Here is a 22,135-nt window from a genome sequence, read left to right on the forward strand (position 1 = left end):
AAAAGTCGCTCTACAGAACCTCAAGGTTGAGGTTCCCTGTCCAGTGGGAAGCTTGGCTCAGTTTTGAGGCTGCGAACGTTTGTTCTTCCTCGTTGGTAACGAGAGGGAAGAGTCTATATTGCAAAGTCCCCAAAAACCCCAATGGCAAAGCCACGGTAGATATGCGCTCATTATTCCCACCGTTACTTAGGAAGGGAGTCCAAAGACCTGCATCCTGGACTTACCTCTAGGATGGATGTCTGCACTTGGAGGATCTGTTCATGGCCTTTGAGCTGCCGAATGCAGATTTTGCAGGACAGCTGGGTGGTGGTGGGCGTGTAGCGCTCCAGGGAGAAGGCACAGTGCAGGGGCTGCCGGTTGCTGCTCCACACTCGGGAGAAGGGGACTTCCTGCAGGGGGTGGGAGGTGGGGGTGGAGAGGAAAAGGTGTGAAAAAACAGAGCCCTGCTTTGAGGAACCACAATAGGAGAGTCTTAATCACAATAACGACGACGATGATAATAGTAATGATAGTGATAATGATGATGATGGTGATGATGATAATATTGTAGCAAAGATGATTGCTTAAGTAACTTTGGTGGAAGTGTAGAAATAATGTTTCAGCATACGCCAGGCAGCATAAAAGTAATTAATATCAATTCCAATTGATAACATTTGAATTTGTAAGAAATGCTGCAAGAGGTCAGATTTCACACACACACACACATACACACACACACACACACACACACATGTGCTTCCACGTGTGCACACAAACACACACCATAGAAAAAGCACCATTAAAATTTAACCTTTTTTTTTCCTCTTTAGAAGGCTCCTATAGTCCTTTCTTCTATATAAGCCTAGAGTAGAATGCTACCTTCTTGCCTAAGTAAGAATTATACTAGAAGTGGTTACCCACACCACAGACTCATAATATACTTGTGTAGGGACAAACTCTGCCAATGTATCTGGCACAACTGCACACAACCCCTAGAGGGACACAAACATGCTTGGCACCCGGAGTGACATAGCTGTCTAATCACCTACACGTGGCCTGGAGAAAGATAAGTTGGAAAGGCTGAACCCTACAATAAAAAGAAGAAAAAAAATAACAATTTATGTTTGGCCCCATCCTCAAGTGACAGGTACAACTTCCTGGCAAATAAATGTAGGTTTTAGTAATAAGAATGGGAAGTACTCCTTTTCTTAATACTAGCTAGAGCATGCAGGCAAAGGCAATTTTTTAATAGTTTGTTCCTACTTCTTAGCCTTTTTTTAAATGTGTATATATATATATATATATATATATATATATATATATATATCTGCTTCCTGGAGACTTGGCACTGACCAGGAGTGCCAGGCTTCTAACAACCCTCAACATCACTTTTATTTCCTGTGTTTATCGCCACATTAATTTGCTCCTTTTATTGCTAAAAATATAATTTTCTGCAGTGCTGAAGCTGAAAGGTGGCGAGAGATGTACAAAGCCTGGAAGCTGGAGACTCGAAAGGGTGGCTTGCAGGGTGTGAAAAGACCAAGGCCACGGCTGTAATTACTCACTTGGACAAACTGTTTATTCCCAAGCTCTAATGGCCACGCTCACGTGTATAACTTGCTTTTCCCATTTCCTGTAAAAGTTAATATTGATCTAAGTTGTGGATACCATTGGGAGTGACTGTCCTCCAGGCCAAGCAGTTGCAGTCTTGGAATGCTCAGCTCTGTAAAAGGTCCTTTCATTCCAGCTGGGCTGGTTGACTGTTTACATCACCCTCACAGTGGGAAAGCACTGGTTATGAAACCCTCCCCTAAGAATCCAAGTGCTCCCTTCTATCCACTGTATACAACTCTGCCTTAACTGCATGTGGTCTCAGGCATATATAGGCTAAGGGAGACTGTCTGGGGTGGGGTAGGGGTAGGGGTGGGGGCTTCATCCTTGCAGCTATGGAGAAGCCCCCATCACCACTGGAATAGGGCTATGATCTCTTGGGGTGAGGAATACCCATGTCCCTGTTAGAAGCATCTCACATATGCTCTGTAAGGAAACCCAATAGGTACTAATTGGTTCTTTTATTTTATATATAAGAAATATGTTTATTATTTTTATGAGCTCAGTTAAAAAATGCTCATTCTTTGCCAGGGCTAGTCCGTTATATCCTTTCTTTGGAGATAATGAAATATACATAAAATTATTATGTATATTTAACAATAACAAATGAACAACAGATACCAAACCTTGCCTGTAAGACAAACAAGCAGGGACTAGGTTCACAGCTCAACTAATTGGTTCTTAAGAGTGAACTTTGGCAGAGTAATACCTCAGTCGGTCACTGGGACCTTAGGAAGAGGGGGAGACGTTCTTTATGTCTCCTTATGGGAAGGAGATTTGGCAACAGACACTTACTGGCAAAACCATCAGGGATCGAAGTATTTTAGATTTTTCTGTTGTATGCTTAAATAGGAGATGCCAAGCTTTGAAGAGCAATGAGAGAACAAAATCAAACATTTACAGTTACCAGTCATCTTAGCAAGAATATAAGAAACATGTAGGACATTTCTTTTGTTGTATTTGCTCTTAATCCTCAAGCCAAAGTTAGGAGACTAGCCTCCAAAGATGTCCAGAGGTCTCAGGAGCCCTGAGGTAATTTATAGCACATCACAGTTCCTCCTCTTGAGCCTTACCCCATTCTGCCATCCATCCCTGATTCAGCCTCCTACCCATCTCCCTCTGCCCAGTGAACTTGATCCCATCTGCTTGCACATGGCCAAACGTCATCTCCCTTTGCAGGGCTCTAATAACTACATCGCTGGCACTGGACCTTGTCATCATTCTCTGGCACTGGAGATCGGAGGTGCTCTACAAATGCTCCTATGTTTCTCAGGCATCTTTACCTTCTCTTTCCCAGAGTTATCTAGCAAGCATTCCTCACCCCATTATACCTCACTGGAGCTGATTGAAATACTGTCTCATAATCTTTCTGCCTCTAGTCTCTACTAGACAAGCTTGGCAGGCTATGGGGCCTGACAGGAGCATCGAATGGAAATCAGTTGATTGGCATTCATCAGGCAAAAGCACTACAGTCTCTCAGCTCTACTCATTATGTGTGGTGGTTTGAGTAGGAATGGCAACCACAGGCTCATGGGCTTGAATTCTTGGCCCATAGGGAATATCATCCTTAGGGTGTGTGGCCTTGGTGGACTTTATTGGAGGAAGTTTGTAACTTGGAGGCCATCTTTGAGGTCTTATATATGCTCAAGCTATGCCCAGTGTGACATACAGTCTCCTTTTGCTGCCTTAGGATCAAGATATAGACCTCTCAGCTCCTTCTCCAACACCTACATGCTGCCATGTTTCCCAACATGACAATAATGGACAAAAACTCAGAACCTGTGAGGTATGGACTAAGCTTGTGAAACTGTAAGCTAGTCACTTAAATGTTTTCCTTTATAAGAGAGGCCGTAGACATGGTGTCTCTTCACAGCAATAAAACCCTAACTCAAATACTATGAGAGACATTGACGTGACCATTATCTAGGAGCTGGACCTACTAATCCCATGATTCCTTTGCCTTGGGGTTCACAGCGAACCCCAATGCCTCATATTATAAATCCAGCTTTCTGCTCAGCCTTCCCAGGCCTCAGTCATTTCATGCCCTGCTCCAACTTTCTACATTCTCACTCTTACAATCTCTCACATAAAATATCTTCTCTAAACCAGTTGCTTTTTGTAGAGATACTTTGAATGACTCCTTTAGAGAAACCAACAATAACACAGCTCTAAGATTAATGGCTGGGTTTTCATTACAGCATAAGGTAAGCCTAAGGGTTCCAGTGTTACAGAGTCCAGTTCAAGAGAGAATCTGTCAAGAAGATCTGCCTTTTCTGCTGTGGGTTGGGAACCTTGGTAATATTTACCTTTTCTTAGAAAATAGTACTGACACTTTGCCCCTTCTTAGAATTGGAAACAAAACACCCATAGAAGGAGTTACAGAGACAAAGTTAAGAGCTGTGACGAAAGGATGGACCATCTAGAGACTGCCATATCCAGGGATCCATCCCATAATCAGCCTCCAAATGCTGACACCATTGCATACACTAGCAAGATTTTGCTGAAAGGACCCTGATATAGCTGTCTCTTGTGAGACTATGCCGGGGCCTAGCAAACACAGAAGTGGATGCTCACAGTCAGCTATTGGATGGATCACAGGGCCCCCAATGGAGGAGCTAGAGAAAGTACCCAAGGAGCTAAAGGGATCTGCAACCCTATAGGTGGAACAACAATATGAACTAACCAGTACCCCGGAGCTCTTGACTCTAGCTGCATATGTATCAAAAGATGGCCTAGTCGGCCATCACTGCAAAGAGATGCCCATTGGACTTGCAAACTTTATATGCCCCAGTACAGGGGAATGCCAGGGCCAAAAAGGGGGAGTGGGGGGTAGGTATGGGGGACTTTTGGGATAGCATTGGAAATGTAAATGAGGAAAATGCCTAATAAAAAATTTTTAAAAATAGTACTGGCCACTTATTTGAAAATACCTCCTTTGATATGACTTGCTAAGATTCCTGTATTTTTTCCCTCTGAACACTGGAATGTAGGAGATTAATAACCGCTGTAGAGACAGTCTTCCTTTTAGAAAGACATGAGAACTGGCATAAGAATGTCTTCTCTCCTGTTTCTTCATGCCACTGTGTGCAATCAAAACACTTCTAAATCTTTTTTTAGGACAGTACTGAATGAATAGATTTTCCTTGTTGACTTGAATAGCAGGTGCAAATAGTGCTCATCAAAACATTTTAAAAGAATAGAACGGGAAGCACTGTGATTAGTGTGTTTTCAGGGCAATTGTTACTGCATTCATTTATCCCAAAAGAGAGAGAGATGGGATGGGGTGGGGGGGGGCAGGCAACAAGAAAAGAAAAACCCATCCTGTTGCTCCAAACAAAACAAAACCAAATCACCAACAATGCTCACTGAGCAAAAAGGAACTGCACAGGAATTGTGCAGAGGACAAAGTGTAGCAAAGTTATGTGCTGTTAAAGAATTCCAGAAATGGTTTCATTTGGGTTCCCATTACAATTAGGTTCCTAGCAGATGGAGAGAATGTAAATCACATCCTAGTAGGGGACAGACACGGACTTCTGAGAGATTCATAGCATGCTGCAGAGCCTTTATCCCAGAGACATGACAACCTGACTTTGTGTCTTATTGGCTATAAATAAATAAATAAATAAATAAATAAATAAATAAATAAATGCTGTCATATAGCTTATCATAGCTTTCCAACCCAGAGGCAACAAAGAAAAAAGGAAGCTATAATGAAGAAGCTTGACCTTCTCAGGGACCTGTTGAGAGCCAGAGCTATTTAGTCATGTCCTGTGTAGGGAAAGGAGAGAGATACAGGACAGTAGGACTGGATTCCTAATTATGATAGTCTCGAATCTTAGGAAGAAATCATGGAACAATGGGTTATTTACTAATACTAGCATGGCAGGTAGAGGCTTCTCTGTGGAGCAAGGTCAGTTGGTGCTACAGAGGTCCCTTCCCTCCCTTCTTGCAGAAGTTGTATGACATTCTCTGTGACGTAGTACTCCTGGTTAGGAACCAAGCTGAACCACCTACACATAGGCTCAGGACACAGACCCAATTCACACTGCAATGTTTCAAAACACCCTGCAATGCAGACTTTGCTATCTGACAGGCAGATATTTCCGACCCTCTCTCTTAGTCTTGGAGTTCTTTGGAAATGCCATCCCTCAGAACAAAACCAAGTGGCATTTTGGAATCTGTGTCAACTTTAATATAAAAATTTGTAGACTGTCCATTTGCAGTTTGAAAAAAAATCAAATAGATACTGATGGCACCTCCTGTTTCTCTTGCTTGGGGCTCAAAGATAACAAGGAGATTGGCTGAAAAGGAGACCACATATCAGCAATAGCATGATTTTCTGTTTCTACAACATTTTTCTGAGATAAGCAGAAAGAGAGAGAGAGAGAGAGGCCCTGTTATGTTCTAAACACTAAGACCTAATGAATAGCCTTTCTCTGTTATCCACACATACAATGATCTACGTGAGATTCAAGTGGTCTTACCACAAATCCCCCCACCCCCAAAGTGCTTTTGATCTAATGCCTGGGACAGCCCAATACTCACTTATGCAATCTGGGCAAAGATTAGTGGGTAAGGGTGATGGAGAGAAAGGAAGAAGAGAGTGGAAATTAATTTGGGGTTTGAGAAACAGTGAGAATGAAGACTTGCGGGCAAGCCTCCTGGCACTGAGAAAATCCAACTGTTTCTCTTCCTCCCAAGACCCTTAGACTAAGCTCAATTATAGAAGGCAATTGTTTATATGTGTTCACAGTCTCCATGGACTCCAACCCACACTAGTAGTAAAGTGTGTTGGTTGTAAACCAAGGCTCTTTGGCTATAGCTAGTTTTGCTGTATCCTAGGAGTTCTGCAAGTACCTGTCCCCTTCTCTGCCTATCATATTCTTTCTGTATCCCTGGTTTCGCAATTATTGTTTAAGAGCCTACCTGGGAATGGATCTTTCATCCTTTTTTTTTTTTTAAACATTTAAGCATTAAATTTAATAGTGACTTTGGGCCGAGTAATTTGTATTAGCCACAATGCAAACAGGCCCTCATAATCTATATAGATTAATATGCAGGAATTCACATGGTTCTTGGGACTTGTTTTCATAAGTTTGATCTGGAACAGAAACTTGGGATATTGCCTCCTGGAAAGCGAAGGCACTGAGGTCTTGAATACCACTGGCACTACAGTGACTCAGGAATTTTCTGTCTAGAAATCTGTTGAGTGTGCCAAACAAAAGGGGGTGGGGGCTGGGACCACAAGAGATGTTCCTGTCACTCTGAATGTTTGAATGCCCTGAAACTGTAGATGGAGAAGTGGCTCTCAAAAGGCAAGAATCATGAGACTCAAGTGGGAAAAGAAGGGTCTTATCTGATTTGGATGTTCTGCATTTTATAAATAAGAAGCATTGGTGGTCCAACTTTTCTTTATCATGGAATGTCTGTGTTTTCTCCTTGCAATCTGCCTGGTTCTCATTCTGAATAATTATATGTCAGTGTAAATAAAGTGTGTGTGTGTGTGTGTGTGTGTGTGTGTTTGTGTGTGTGTGTTTGTGTGTTTGTGTTTGTGTATTTGTGTGTGAGTGTATCTGTGAGTGTGTGTGTGTTTGTGTGTGTGTGTGTGTGTGTGTGTGTGTGTGTGTGTGTGTGTGTGTGTGCTTGCATGGGTGTACAATAAGTACTAAAAAAGGAGAGGTTAAAAAGCCTCACAGAACTCTATTGCTTATGCTAGCTGCAATTGCAGATCAATGAGTACTAACAGATATTATTCCAGGGTTAATAAAATGTCCTGTCACTTGAAGCAAGGGTGACTTGCTTATAACAATGGAGAGAATTCTCAGACTTCTATGTCAAGATCACAAACTTCTCAGATATCATTTTTTATGGCAAACATAACTAAATAACCTGAGACGCTTAAAAACAAAACTTTATGAAGAGTTACATGGACACTAATATACAAATATCTTTATGTATCTGTAAAAAGACTCCCAGGATGCTCCCTTTTGCCTTTGATTTCTGACTAGGGGTATCCTCTCTCTCATCTTGCACATTGCATTTGGCAGCAAGCACTTCACATACGAAGGGTAACAGCTCTGTTCTCAGCCACAACTATCACTCAAAATCATCACCCTGAGACATTCTGTTTCTTCTTCGCTGACTGCGATTAAAACAATGTCTCGCGATGATTGATTTTAACAAAAACACAAAATCCTTACTCTTAAGTGGTTGGATTTCTATCTTGAACCAATACTGAGCAATTCACACAGAAGACTGAAGTGTCATATAACCTGTGATGTGAGAACTACCCCCGCAACTTGGTAGACATCTGTGAATTTATGACAATATGTTCCATTCCCTGTGTGTGCCCAAACCGTCATACCACTGACAGCTAGGAGGTGCAATACATAGAGGAAGGGGCCCCTCCCGGGTTTGCCGGTCACAGCAAAGCTGTTCCCGTGAGAAGCTGCTGGTTGCTACCTGGCATGCAGTGAACGGTTTGATCCTCCAGAGGAAGGGAGGGATGTCAAGGACAGAGACCTGGAGACTGAATGTATTCCCTTTGAAATGCAGCAGCTTTGGTTCTTCCAGGAGCTGGCCGCCTTGGTGCCGTTCGTCAGAAATCACTTCCTGTAGGAGGAGGAGAGAAGAGGAAGAGGCATATTGAAGCATGCAGATCTTTGTACCCTCTCTTCTATGGTGTGGATACACACAGCTGTGTCAACCTGTGACACAAACACACACTTCCACAACCAGACACTTGGGTCCACACTTGGGGTTGAAAGCTGCTGAGAAATAGGGATTTGACCCCCAAGAGACAACTGTGTTCTTTCTTGTTTATGTCATGGAGGCGCTTTAGAATCATTTACTTTGTGTGGTGTGGGTATGCGTGTGTCGAGGGGAGTAGACCATTTGCAGGAATCTCCATTCTTCCATGATGTGAGTTGCTGAGTCTGATCTCAGCTCATTAGGTTTGGTGGCAAGTGTCTTTCCATGCTGAGCCATCTTGCTGACCCTTGTAGAGATACTTTCATGAGTATCTATTCCTTATACAGAATGATGGCATCATCATGATGTCCCAGATATGTATGCCATGTACTTGTGTCACAACAACTCCATTACCTTTCTTTGCCTTCCCCTCTCACAGGTCCCGTCATCCCACACAGGCCCTTTTTACTTTTGCATCTTATTTTTTTAAATCTAGACACTGTAGGAGAATTCAGGGTTCTCCTGTATCTCTCTATCATTTCACTCTATTATGATCAAGAAGCATGATCATCTTCAGTTGCATCCATTTTTTTTTTTTTTGCAAATGCCATTTCATCCATTATCATGGCTGGATAATACTCCTGTCACTATGTAAGTGTGCACATTGACCTTGTCTCAGTAGCCGTTGATTAACCCCCAGGCTGACTCTCTAAGTTGCTATTGTGAACACTGTCAAAAAATACAGGTATCTTTGTGGTATACTGGTTGAAATTTCTTCATAAGTGCTACTCCTGGATCAAATACTATACTTTTAAATTTTCTGAGGAACCTCTATACTGATTTCCATAATGGCTCCACTAACTTACATTCCCTCCAGGAGTTAATGCCAGGGCTCCTTCTGTCTCTATTCATATGATACAACATTTGTTATGCATTTCCTTCATAGTATTACTTCTGGCTGCTTTAAAACTAACTGGGACTTTCCTTAAACTAAAACAGCTCTTTGCCCTCAAGCTGATGCGAATACCCTTGAGTTTCTAGGGGTGTATGGGTTTCATTTGGATGTGACATTATCCATGGATTGGCTGCACACAGGATGCAACACCGCCCTTCACAATACAGGCAGACTAGGTGTTTTCTACTCTACTGCAATTCTTCACTGAGATGGGCATTATCTAACATTCCATTTGGGCTCCAAATAAATGTTCTAGGGTGCACATTTATTTGTAGTGGCATTCATAAAAGTTTTTAAGCCAAAAGGCCAAGAAAAACAAGTTCTTTATCAAGTTAACTTCACTTCAGATACAAGAAATCGAATTTTCCGAGGTAAACACTCCTGCATGTTTCACCGAGAAATCATTATAATTACACCCATGACAAACAAAGCCCACACAGGTTCTGCTGAACAAACACTTAATTGCTTCTGAACTTGTTGTGACCAGAATTACATTGATAGGGCAAGTGGAACAGTTAGATAAATATGTATTCTGCAAAATATTAAATTACTGCAGAGGTAAGGCTGCCAGTGGCTGGAGATGAGAGTCTGCCCCAAGTCCATTGGTAGAATCACCCTTGACTTACAGCTTCTTGTCCTGTTGGGAGAAATGCCAGGCTATAGGCTTTTCTGTATTATAGGCTCCAAGATGCTACAATCAGTTAGAGAAAGGACAGCAAGCAGAAAATAAGCACAACTTATCAGAGGCTAAAAGCAGCCCCGTGGAGTGTCTACCTTCTGCCTTGAGATATACAGACATGGCTTTTTAAGGTTCTGGGAATTTGAGGTACCAGGACTTCACATACTTGGCAAGCGTTCTTATAAACACTTACATCTTTGCCTTTACAAATGTTGTTTTGAGACAGAATATCACTAATTTGCACAGGTTGGCCTAAATTTGTGATTCTTGTGTACTAGTTACCCATGTGGCTATACGTGTGAGTTTTATAGGTGTATAGAATGATGGACAATTTTTAAAATGTTTTTATGTTTTTATTCTTGAGTAATTTGCTATCTAGGGTTTTTTGTTTTGTTTTGTTTTTTTCAACTTGACAAAACCTGGGGTCGTCTGGGAAGGGTAATCCTCAACAGAGAAGATGACTCCGACACATTGACTTGTAGGGAAAATTGTGGGGTATCTTAATTATTGATTGATGTGAAGTATCTAGTACAGTATGGGTAGCGCTGTCCCTGGGAGTGTGGTCCTGAGGTATATAAAAAAGAAAACTGAACGATCCATGGAGAAAATGGTGCTCTTTCAGGTGCTCAGCTGAGCCAGTTAGTGAGCAGTGCTCCTTCAGGTGCTCAGCTGAGCCAGTCAGGAAGCAGTGCTCCTTCAGGTGCTCAGCTGAGCCAGTCAGTGAGCAGTGCTCCTTCAGGTGCTCAGCTGAGCTAGTCAGTGAGCAGTGCTCCTTCAGGTGCTCAGCTGAGCTAGTCAGTGAGCAGTGCTCCTTCAGGTGCTCAGCTGAGCCAGTCAGGAAGCAGTGCTCCTTCAGGTGCTCAGCTGAGCCAGTCAGGAAGCAGTGCTCCTTCACATGCCCAGCTTCAGTTTCTGACTCCGTGCTCCTGCTTGAACTTGATGACTTTCCTTCTTGAAGGACTGTGGCCAAGACAAGAAAACCAAGTAAACTCTTTCCTCTCTGAGTGGCTTCTGGATATGGCATAGCTTTCGTAGCAATACAGAGCAATCTAACACCAGTGGCCCATGGGAAGCATGCTCTTCCAGTACGTCTGCGTGAAATGACTGAGATCCATACCATGTTCTGCAGCTCTGTCTTCTTACTCATTGGAAGCACATTTCCTGGGACTTGTGCACCAGGAACAAGCATAGTGACCATGAACCATGATGGCTACAAAAGCACTGGAGATGTGGCAGTGATGGCTGCAGCCTATGTTCTTAGTTAATTTACATATATACATGTGACCAACAATTACTATACCAGGCTCCATGTCAATACATGCTGCAAAGTTGGCTACAACATGTGGTTTGTGTCTTCCATGCACAGTGGTAGGAAAAGACCAGGGTAAGGATGAGAATTAATCCTAATCAACTCTAAATGCGCAGTGGGGTAAGACATGGCATTGTAATAAACTGAGTTAGTAGTTCCTTCATGGGAGATTTAAGGAGCGTCCACTGGAGCTATGGCCAGGCTGGTACCCATTATTTAGCTATGCCATCATACACCACCAAGCAGTTGACATATGATTACTATGCTGTATGAGAATATATGCATCCATAAATGATAATTTACATGAATGTACACTAAGCTCTGTATTTACAGGGGATCCTACTAAGGTCCCTAGGGTTCTCCCAAAAAATGTTATTTGCCTAAAAGTACATGACCAGGGACAGGGAAGGGCTAGCGTTGTCCATCTTCATCATAATCCAGTATTTCTTTGCATAGACATTTTTGCTGTTTGTTATACTGTGCTTACTAATTTTTAAAGTAATGGGAAATTTGGACTACTACCAACTATCATGAATGTTTTTACACTGGTGCAAGATATAGTTATTAGATGGTATAAGTCTGTATATATTTACCATATATAATATATTTTATTTATTTTGTATATAATTTAAACTTAAAATGTAGAAAGTGGGTTAGGAATGATGGGGCAAGGGCTAAGTGGTTAAAAGCTCTTGCTTTGGAACCATGAGGATCTGGGTTCGAATTCCCAGAACCCACTTAGAAAGCCACGCATGGCCATACACTCTGTGTCTCAGCCTTGTGGGCCTAAGGATAAGAAGAGCCAAAGAGCTCCATGTCTAGAAAGCTTAGCCAATACAGCTAAGCCTTAGAAGGCACAGAGGAAGACACCTTCCATTCTGTTCTGATGTTCACATGTATGTGGACAAGTGCATGATTTCCCATATTTATGTCCACCACACAGACACACACAGACACACACAGCACACACCATAAAAAAATCACACACATATAACATATACACCACACACACATACATACATATTTATAACAAACTCATACACCTACACAGACACCTCATAAATAACACATACAACACCCACATACACAATGTACAGAAATATACAATGGATACAACACAGACTTAACAGACATGCAAACAATGCAGAGAGAAGGATTTGTAAAATAAATGTGTAGTTACTTAAAATTACCCCGTGGTAAGAGGTACCCTCTTAAATGTCTTGCTTTAGGCTCCTTAATTTAAATATAAGTACAATTATGCTTTGTCTTTTAGCGTACAGCTTTGCAAAGAGCAGCTATGTGCAATTAACCTTATTGCCTAGTCTTCAGCAAAATATTAAGCAATTAGATCAATTCTGAAGCAGAGTAATTATTAAATGAAAAGGCCTAATCATGAACTAATCACTATATTTACATATTCATAAATTTATAGCTAGCTGACTTTAGAATCAAAAACAAGAACAACAAAAAACCCTCTCATGTACAAAGAACTTTAAAAGTGGATACTTTGACCTTGCCAGAGAAGCATAATGCTATGTGCAGTGCATTGCTTTTTCTCAAGAGCTTGCTAGCGGTGGGGAATTTTGTCATTATGCTATTGTTACCGTTGTTGTTGTTGTTGTTTGTTGTTGTTAGGTTTTAGATGTAGTTTTGATATTTTGACCACCAGGCTTTGAACTAAGGATTCCCCTGCCTCTACCTGTAGAGTACTAGTATTATAAGCATACATCATTGTCACTAAGAACACACGGATTTGTGAATCAGCGATGCCCACAGCTTTACGGAACTCATTCTGAATGATCTGCAGGGACAGCCTCGCCCATTTTTGCCTCCTGTTAAATTTCCCCTCCTGTTTCACTGGTTTCGTTAACGAAACAAGAAGTCCTGGTTCTGTCTACACGGACTGTGCTGGAGATGCTCTGAACCATGGTTTTACCGGGCCCTCGACTTCTTCATTTCACACTGGAGCCTGCAAGGCATCCAGCTCTTGAAGCAGCAGCCAGGAGAAACCTGCACACTGTGGCTCACTGAGCTCTTTATGTTGATTTAATGAGACAGCCAGCAATATTCAGGTATGCTTCAGGGATGCTAACAGAGGCAGGCTGAATTTACATATTTATGAGACAAAACTGTTTGAACTTACACACTCATACACCCATAGACACATTGTGTTGCTGTGCTGTTTTCCTTTAAATGCTTTACAGGAACACTATTTCCCATGGTTGCATTATTGATAAACATAAGAACTACATCTGGAGGAAATCCTTTGAAATTAGGTTCTAAATCCACATTAATGCCAAGTAAGTAATGAGTACCGAGAGGTAGTGAATAGAAGTGCCGAGTGCCATGAAGAGGAAAAATGAGTTGTTGGTTTTGTTTTTTTTTTTTCTTCTTCTTTACATTCTGAGATGAAGATACAATGACATTCAAATTCCTTGCTTTCCTCATGTCAAAGTTTACGTGTGTGTGTGTGTGTGTGTGTGTGTGTGTGTGTGTGTGTGTGTGTATGTGTGTGTATGTGCATGCGGGTGCCATAAAATGTAGTAACAAAATCAGGTCTTAAATGTAACTCCTTTGAAAATATATCTTGAACTCTCAAGCCTCTGACGCATCCAAGAAGGCTGTGTGTCAGCACAGAGGCACAAAATGGCTGTTCCTGCCTTTGCAGAAGATGCAGAGAGAGGACCATACTCATTTGGCCTTCCTCAGCTCGCTCTTCTCTCACCTTTAGGTAGCTGACACTTCTTATTTGTTAGCTGAGTTGATCGAATTTGTTATGAAGTCAGTTGTAGATGCCTTTTTAGGACAGATCTTAAAACGTTGAAACCTACATCAAAACATATCTTATTTTGCTTTGGTCATTTGAAGACAAATTTTGCTTTTACTCAGTGTGGCGCAGACAGATTAGAATTAAGCAGGGTAGCCCTACAGGCAGGATGGAGGAAGGGGGGCAGGATGGAAAAGTGAGGCTGTGTCTGTTTATTCAACTTCGTTAAATGGAATTTTATTTGACAGAAACACCGTATTGCTTGGTCATAATCAGGTGTTAGCAGACACATAGATTTGTTCTGGAAGCTCATCTTCTTGCCAAGCCTTTTAGAATTTAAGTGTTCTAGGGGAAAGAACTTCCCAGAGAGCTATGAATGAGACAAAAGACATAGCCACATCCCTGCAGCCGCCTCCCTTCCTGGTGAAGAGCCAAACTGTTGCTGAGCACATATTTGTTATCATTGCTTTAAGATGAAATAAATACAACAGTTGTCACAAGCGTGTCCTAACTACGATAAACATTTCATTATAGTGATAGTTGCAACAACTTCTAAGATGGGCAATATCTGCCTAAATGCTCTGTGAAAAATTCCATACTAAGTTTGATAAACATAAGCTCTATTAAAAAATGCCAAAAATATACATCACGGGAAAGACAGCCTTTCAATGGCTATTGCTGAGAAACGCAGATATTCCCATGAAGAAGAGTGAGACAATCGATATTCCTCACCCTATACAAAATCAACCCTAGGGTGGGCAAGTTTGCTTAGTGGGTAGAGCTGTTCGCTATCAAGCCTGATGACCTGAATTTGACCTTCAGGCCCCACCCACATGCTGGAAGAAGAGAATCAGCTTCCATAAAGAGTCCTCTGATGTCCACACACACACAGTAGCACCCATATGACAAAGCCTATGCTAGTCACCCATTGCCACTGAATAAACTGTGTAATGAAACATCAATTCCAAATGTGCTAAAGATTTTTACTTAAGACTTAAAATTTAGAAACTGTTACAAGGAAAAGTAGAGGTAACATTTTAAGACAGGGGTATAAGCAAAGACTTCCTAAATAGGACAGCAGTCACTTAGAAACAATGTTAACAATTACAGCTGAAACATCATAAAATTAAAAGCCTTCTGTACAGTGAAGGGAAGAGATAATCTATGGATATGAGATAATCTTTGCCAGCTAAATACTTGACAGAAGATGAACATCTAGAGTACTCAAAGAACTCAAAAACCTAAGCAAGGGGAAAAAAAAAATCAAATAATTCAATCAATAAACAGGCTGAAGAACTGAACTAATAAATCTTAAGAGATGAAGTACAAACAGTCAATAAACATATAAAACCATGATCAACCTCACTAGTCATCTAGAAATGAAAATTAAAACCACGTTGCAATCCCACATTACCCAAGTCAGAATGGCAGCCATTAAGAAAATAAAATAAAAAGAAATTCTGCAAGCGTGTGAACAAACAGAATTCTTGCCTTCTGTTGGTGAGAGTGGAATCTAGACCAGCCACTATCAGAATCAGTATAGAACAGTATTTCTCAAAACAAACAAACAAACAAACAAACCTAACAATAGATCGACCATATGGCCCAGCTATACTACTTTTGGGTATTTACCCAAAGGGTTCTAAGTCAATTTTTTCCAGTGATACTTAAACACTAATATTTCTTGTGGCACTATTCACTATAGCTAAATTTTAGGACCAGTCTAGGTATCCAGTACAAAGGAACTAAGAGGAAAAAGGTGGTATGTATACACAATGGGCTTTTTTTCCCCCTTTAGTTGTAAGAAACAAAGTGATGTTTGCAGAAAAAAATGATACAATTGGTGACCATTTTAAGTGAATTAAGTCAGTCTAAGACCAAAGCTGTGTTCGGGTTTTTTATTTATCCATTCTAGATTTTATATAGATACATAGTATCATGTGTGTGGCATGGAAATACATGGCAAATTCTTGAGAGGAACAAAAGGCCTGTGATGGTTGCTGTTAGCCATCAACTTGACTGAACCTAGAGTCCCTTTGGAAGGGAGTTTCAATGAGAGGCTGTACAGATCAGGTTGCTCTTGGCCTTATCTATGGGGGAGGATTGATTTGGGTGGACTCACTGACTGTGATTGTCACTACTTCTGAAGGCAGAAGATCCTGGACTGTGTAAGAATGCAGAAAATGAGCTAAGCACTTGCATCCAGGCACACATTAACTTTTCTCTTGTGCTGAATTGGATGTAATGTCTGCTTCAAGGTCTAGACACCTTGATTTCTCCACCACTATATATTCTATCAGAAACGTGAGCTACCCACCCCCCTTTCTCACACATTGCTTTTGATGGGATCTTTTTGTCATAGCAACAGAAAATAAACTGAGAGGGTCTAATGGAAGTAGGTGTACGTATGATACAGGGAAGATTAGGGGACTCTGGAGGCTCATGACACGTTCAATATATACCAAAGATACTTTTTTGAAAATGCCCTTGTGATAAACAGTTCTATGTACATTGAATACATACAACCAAAATTGCACAAGTGTTAATAACAGCTAACTTCCATTATCATGAATTTGTGAATATTTCCCAGTACTGTATATATTTATTTAACAGCTTTTACTACATACTTAAAATTAGAAACTAAACTGCTAATTAGCAAAAACCAGAATGTCATTATTTAATTTTTAGTTTCATGGTATATTAATAATATTGGACATGTTACAAACCAAATATTTTTCTATAGATGTGGGGGTACCACTATGAAGGTTATAGAAAATAAGCAAACAATGTAGACAGTATTTTTTAGCTCATAGCACTTGCATCCAGGAAAAAATGGGATGGTTTAAACAGGTTAGTAACTACTAATGAATATCACACACAAAGCCATAAAAATATAATCTGGATGATTGAAGGTATTAAAGTGATACTAATGATTCTATGTGGAAAGTTCTAAATGCATTATATACCAAAATGAAAATACAGAATATAATGAATAACTAACAAGAAAGGAGACAGACAGACAGATGAATACATGGATGGATGAAAGAAAACAAGGAAACGAATACATAAAATTAGATGATTAGTTTCTGACTAAAGAAGTATTTTGCAGAAAAACTTAAAGGCATGCTTTACTCTATCTAGAATTTTAAAAAGTTGTACACTCCAGGTGGAGGATGTCTCAGAAATCCAGAAGGGAGGTGTGGTCTCTGCTACTCATGACAGCTCCCACAAACATCTTCCAATAACACATGACATGAAGAACTACTTGAAAACCTTCTTTATCTTCGGTAATTGGAGAGATAAAAGGTCACCAGTGTAAGAAGATCTAGTGAGTGAGGTTCAAAGGTACATCTACTGGGAAACATTTTCCTAAGCACTTAAGGTTTTACTCACTTAGGCATACTTGTGAATAATGCAGTAAGGATACCTGAACTCCATAGGGAGAGACCAGCATTTTCCCTGGGCCTGGGAAGGGTGGATGGCCAGCAGGAATAAATAGTAAATTAGAAGCTGGGATTAAAGTGTTCTTAGGACTTTCCTTGCAATGCGTATCTGTTCAAACATTTGAGTTGCTGTAAAACCTGGTTGCATCAATGGTAATGAAAATAGATTGTCTAAAAGTATTGGAAATAAATCCTTTAGAAAAATGCCTGTCTTACTGGTGCATGTATAAGTGAGACTAGTGTTCAAAAGAAACTCCAAGCTGGTTGAGCGATGACTGTGATGGCAATGAGGGAGTGCAATCAAGAGTAGATTATCTGCAGGAGCCAGGAGACTGGATGTCTTCTATAGACTCCTAAAGTCCTCTAAAGACTCCAGTTTGTTCCGTCTGTAACACCTGGCTGAGTTAGTAAGCATCACCTCATTGGAATCGTTGGCACATTTTAGACAACTGTTCAGTGAATGTAGTAATCCCAACAATGAATAACAGTTAGTTGTTCAGTCTGTGTTCTTGAATCCCAGATGACGACGGTGCATTGTCTCTAATAAAGGATTCTCCTTTGTGGGCTGGGAGGGAGGGCAAATGAGAGCACAAAATAGCAATTGTAGGATGAGGGTTAATGCTCCACTGGAATGCTTCACAAAATTCCACGTATATATATGTATGTATGTATGTGTGTGTGTGTGTATATATATGTATGTGTATATATATGTATGTGTATATATATGTATGTGTGTATATATATATGCTCAAGTCCCTTTGGGGAGCAAGATTAAGGATGTCTCTTGCAATGAACTCTGTTTCTTTCAGGATAGGAAGGGAAGGAGGTTTGGTAATGTAGTTTGTCATGAGTCACTACCTTCTTAGCTTATGTTTAAGTTTCGTATCTTTGAGTCTCTTCTATTGGTAAACATGAATTTTCTAGTTCAGTGTCTTAAAACCTAGTTACTGAGAAACTGCTCTGCATAATGGACTTAATGACCCAGGACAGGAATAGCACGGATCTGGAATGAGGTGTGTCAGGAGAGCTACGCTATTTAAATATGGGCAAAGCCTCCACAGCCTGTCCTGCATTATCCTTGCTTCTATTAATAAACCTCACTCCTCAGGAGTACCTCATCTAAGATGTATCTTATATGATTAAAAGCACTGAAAATAGAAAAGATGTTGAACTACCTCTGCCCTAATAGTCCACTATTAGACTTGGTGTCCTGATAGGATATGACTGCTGGGTGACAGATGACTTATCATCATTATTTCCTAACTCCTAACTTCAGTAGACTTGGGCAATTTTCTCACTGCTCTTTCCACACCAAATACGTCTCTGCTCTGTGCTTTGTGCCTTTTCCTTTCTTTACCAGGTATCTCTTTTGCTCTTAAATGCCATCCATTCAAGAAGGTTTGTGAAACGTTCTAAAAGTCTTCTCCAATGCTTGTACCACAGTTGGATTCATTTTCTAAATTCTGATCATACTTTTAGAGGATTTCTTAATTAGTAGACGTGTTTGGGTTGAGTATGAACTTAATCTCTGCCCCGTCTTGAGTGTCAATTGTCCCATCTTTCCTGCATGGAACACACACACAGCTCTTGTTTAAAGTGGTTGTGGGTACTTTTCTAAGTTTCTATCAAAGAACCTTCTACTGATATTGGTGTTTAGGAAGCTGTTATGGTTTACGTGAGAAATGTCCTCTGAAGGCCCATGTATTTGAAAACTTGTTCCTCAGTGTGGGGCACTGTTTGGGGAGGTTATGGAGTTTGCTAAAAGAGATAACAACTGAGGGCAGGCTTTGAGAGTTTATAGACTTAACCATTTCCCATTCCCTCTCTCTGCTTCCTGGATGCAGACAGAAATATGATCAGCCAGCTTCCTGCCATGATAGACTCTACCCCTTTGGAAGCATGAGCCAAAATAAACATGTTTTCCTTGAGGTTGCCATTCGCCACGGTAATTTATCACAGCGATAGAAAAGTCACTAATACAGGGAATCATTATTTTCACAGTACCAAAAGAACAACTGTAACAAGACTGACCTGAAATGCACAAGGAGTATTGTCCACACAGTAAACTCTCAGGTTGTAATCCAAGGAGTTACAGGACATGCAGCCAAACACAGCCACCTTGAGCTGCTTTACGGCACAGTCTGTGATTGGCTCTCCTGTGAGGGCATACGTTCCAAAGCTATCAAGCAGCACGTGACAGGCAAAGGGATCCAAGAGGCAGTAACAGGATGTGGACTCATCCTCCACTGACATCACTTCCTGTTAGAGAAAGATATGTTAAATTCTCTCAGTTTGGAAACACCATCGGGCCCAAGAGTTTACATAGATTTAAATAAATAAACTCTCCCAGAATATTGTATTGTCTTAAATATCAATGTTAGATGGTTGTTTTCTATTAAGATAACAGCTGGAGGCAAGAATGCATGAAATGGGTTATGTACAGTGTGCTGTCCATTTTAATAGGAATTTTGAAATTTCCATTTCCAGTTAATTGCTTAATACCAGTTTTTAAGAACTTGAACATTAACCTCAATAAGCAAACTTACATTATTATTACTGCCCCCCCAGATCTATTTCTGAAAACCTTCTAAAATACCCTTAAGTTGATGTTTATTTTCACTCCAACACTTTATCCTTTTTCGTTTTGCCGCAATCATTCACAGGGGACCATTAAGTAAATGATTTGGATAAGAAGCACTAGAATATTTCAGCCTCTCTGATAAGAACTTAGGCATGTGTGACTGGTTTGGTGGAGCATAAATCTAACACCATCTGGATGGAGAAGATTGTGAGGAAAAGCCGAGAAATGAAGTGGTAGGGGAAAAAAAAAAACAAGGGGAAACAGAACACAAGGGGGAGAAGACTACAACGTGACCCCTCTATGAACTTTATTGCCCAAAACATTCTCCCGTCCCAGTGCCAGGACCCAGTACATAGCAGGATACGTTCTCAAACAAAGGAAATGGACGGGTCTCAAGATACAGCTGTGCTCGGCACACAGAATCCACTGCAGCTGCTGTGTATTTTCTCCAAGAGAAACATGGTTTTCTTTGACTTCTTTTGCCTGAAGTACCTCCTAGGAGGCAAGACCCCAGGACTAGCACATGAGGGCTACTGGGTTCCAATAATATAGTTCACCCGGTTTGATGCAAACTGACTTCAGTTGGACATAAAGAATTCTTCGGACAGGCAAATCACCGCTTTTGCTTAAAATCGTAATTCTGCTGAAGCCACTGTTGATTTTGACTGGCTGTCTCTTTGCTTGTTATCTTCCTATTATATACTCCCATTCTTTTTCCTTGCCTCTCTCTGATTGAGATGTCTCTCCTTACATGTACTTATTTATACAGGAAAGCAGTGGTAATAATCTTCCATGTATCTGCTAATGCTTTAAACATATAGTAGGCACATACAGTGTTCCTGGATACTTATCAATGTAGCCTGTCTTCCTTAAGCAACATCCTCATTGACACAGCATAATGTCAGTTCGGAAAAGAACACGGCCTAGGAGGAAGGCTGGAAACTCAGCAAGCGAGAACATAGTATATGTGTCTCTGTGGGTAATTACTACTGGGTTCTCAGACCGTACAGCTCTGGATTATATTTTGCCTCTGTTTTCCATTATTACTTGAAAAGGCTAGCAAATACCTAGAGGATCGTGTAAAATGAGTTCCATAACTGCTTGGCAACTAGGAAATGTTCAACAGCTTCGCAGCTGATCTGCTGTAACAAGAAGGGTTAAGGTTAAATCTAAGCCATCCAGAGAACCCAACTCCCATTTAAACATCACACACACACACACACACACACACACACACACACACACACACACACACAGCATCTCACCTCCCACTTCCCCTGCTGGGTCCTCTTCTTCAGGTGAATGTTCCAGTGCTCTGAACTGACGTCTGCACAGTGAGGGATGGTCAGCGCAAAGGGAGTTGTGACAAGCATATCTGGAGGCCCACAGGTGACTTCAGGACTCAGGAGAACCTCAGATCCATCTGACTGCAGGCTTCAGAGATGAGAAAAGAGATGACCGAGAAGCATGAAAACGATGAGGGACATCAGGTGAGAACTTACTTACAGATGGGGATAGTCTACAAGCACGGTGCCATCCCTTTGTGGAATGACTTGGAGAACTTAACTGTAAACTACCCAGTCACCAAGGTTGACTTATGGTCAGATTTTAACTAGTTTCATCAGCAAAAATTGACAACCAGACTTTTGGAAATAAGGAGAGAATTAAAGAACCCTAAAATGCATCCGCAGAGCCAACCCCAGCTATCAAATGATCATTCTCATTAACATTGTCCTGTCAATGGAAAAAAAAATCCCAAGAATTTGATAAAACTTGGTTGCCTCAATACAAAATTCCCTTCTCCAGACAATATATTCAGTAATATTTTAGTGCTAATAAATGATGAAACAAGCTATTATGCAACAAAACACTACCTTGAACATATTACAAATTAGACATGATTATTCTGGTTTAAAAGAAAAACACTTATTTCTGTAATATACAAACATATCAGTTCCATAATACTTTACACTGATTGGTCAGTGGGAAGGTATAAATTACATAATCATGTACAGGATATCTAATTTTCAAATCTGAATTTAAAGCCATTTCACCCAAGTCTAGAGTTGAGGTTTTCTTGTGCTGTAATTATTAACAACAAAACTGTTATTGTAAAACCTG

The 22,135-nt window shown here is 40.7% G+C and overlaps 1 protein-coding gene across 11 annotated transcripts in view; it reads right to left on the reverse strand.

Moving 5' to 3' along the window:
- Unc5d (unc-5 netrin receptor D) overlaps positions 1–22,135 on the reverse strand; it is a 572,955-nt gene that overhangs the window by 28,334 nt on the left and 522,486 nt on the right. For 9 of the 11 annotated variants that reach the window (NM_001347498.1, NM_001347500.1, NM_001347499.1 and 6 more), the window contains 4 exons: positions 21,280–21,448; positions 19,465–19,692; positions 8,053–8,202; positions 225–389 (listed from right to left, as the gene is read on the reverse strand). In NM_001347498.1, the coding sequence (NP_001334427.1) occupies positions 225–389; positions 8,053–8,202; positions 19,465–19,692; positions 21,280–21,448 (712 nt within the window). The remainder of the gene's footprint in view (positions 1–224; positions 390–8,052; positions 8,203–19,464; positions 19,693–21,279; positions 21,449–22,135) is intronic. The other 2 variants (NM_001347501.1, XM_006509054.4) reach the window with 1 other exon arrangement.

This window comes from Mus musculus, chromosome 8, assembly GCF_000001635.26.
Source record: "Mus musculus strain C57BL/6J chromosome 8, GRCm38.p6 C57BL/6J".
In the NCBI taxonomy this organism is placed as follows: domain Eukaryota; kingdom Metazoa; phylum Chordata; class Mammalia; order Rodentia; family Muridae; genus Mus; species Mus musculus.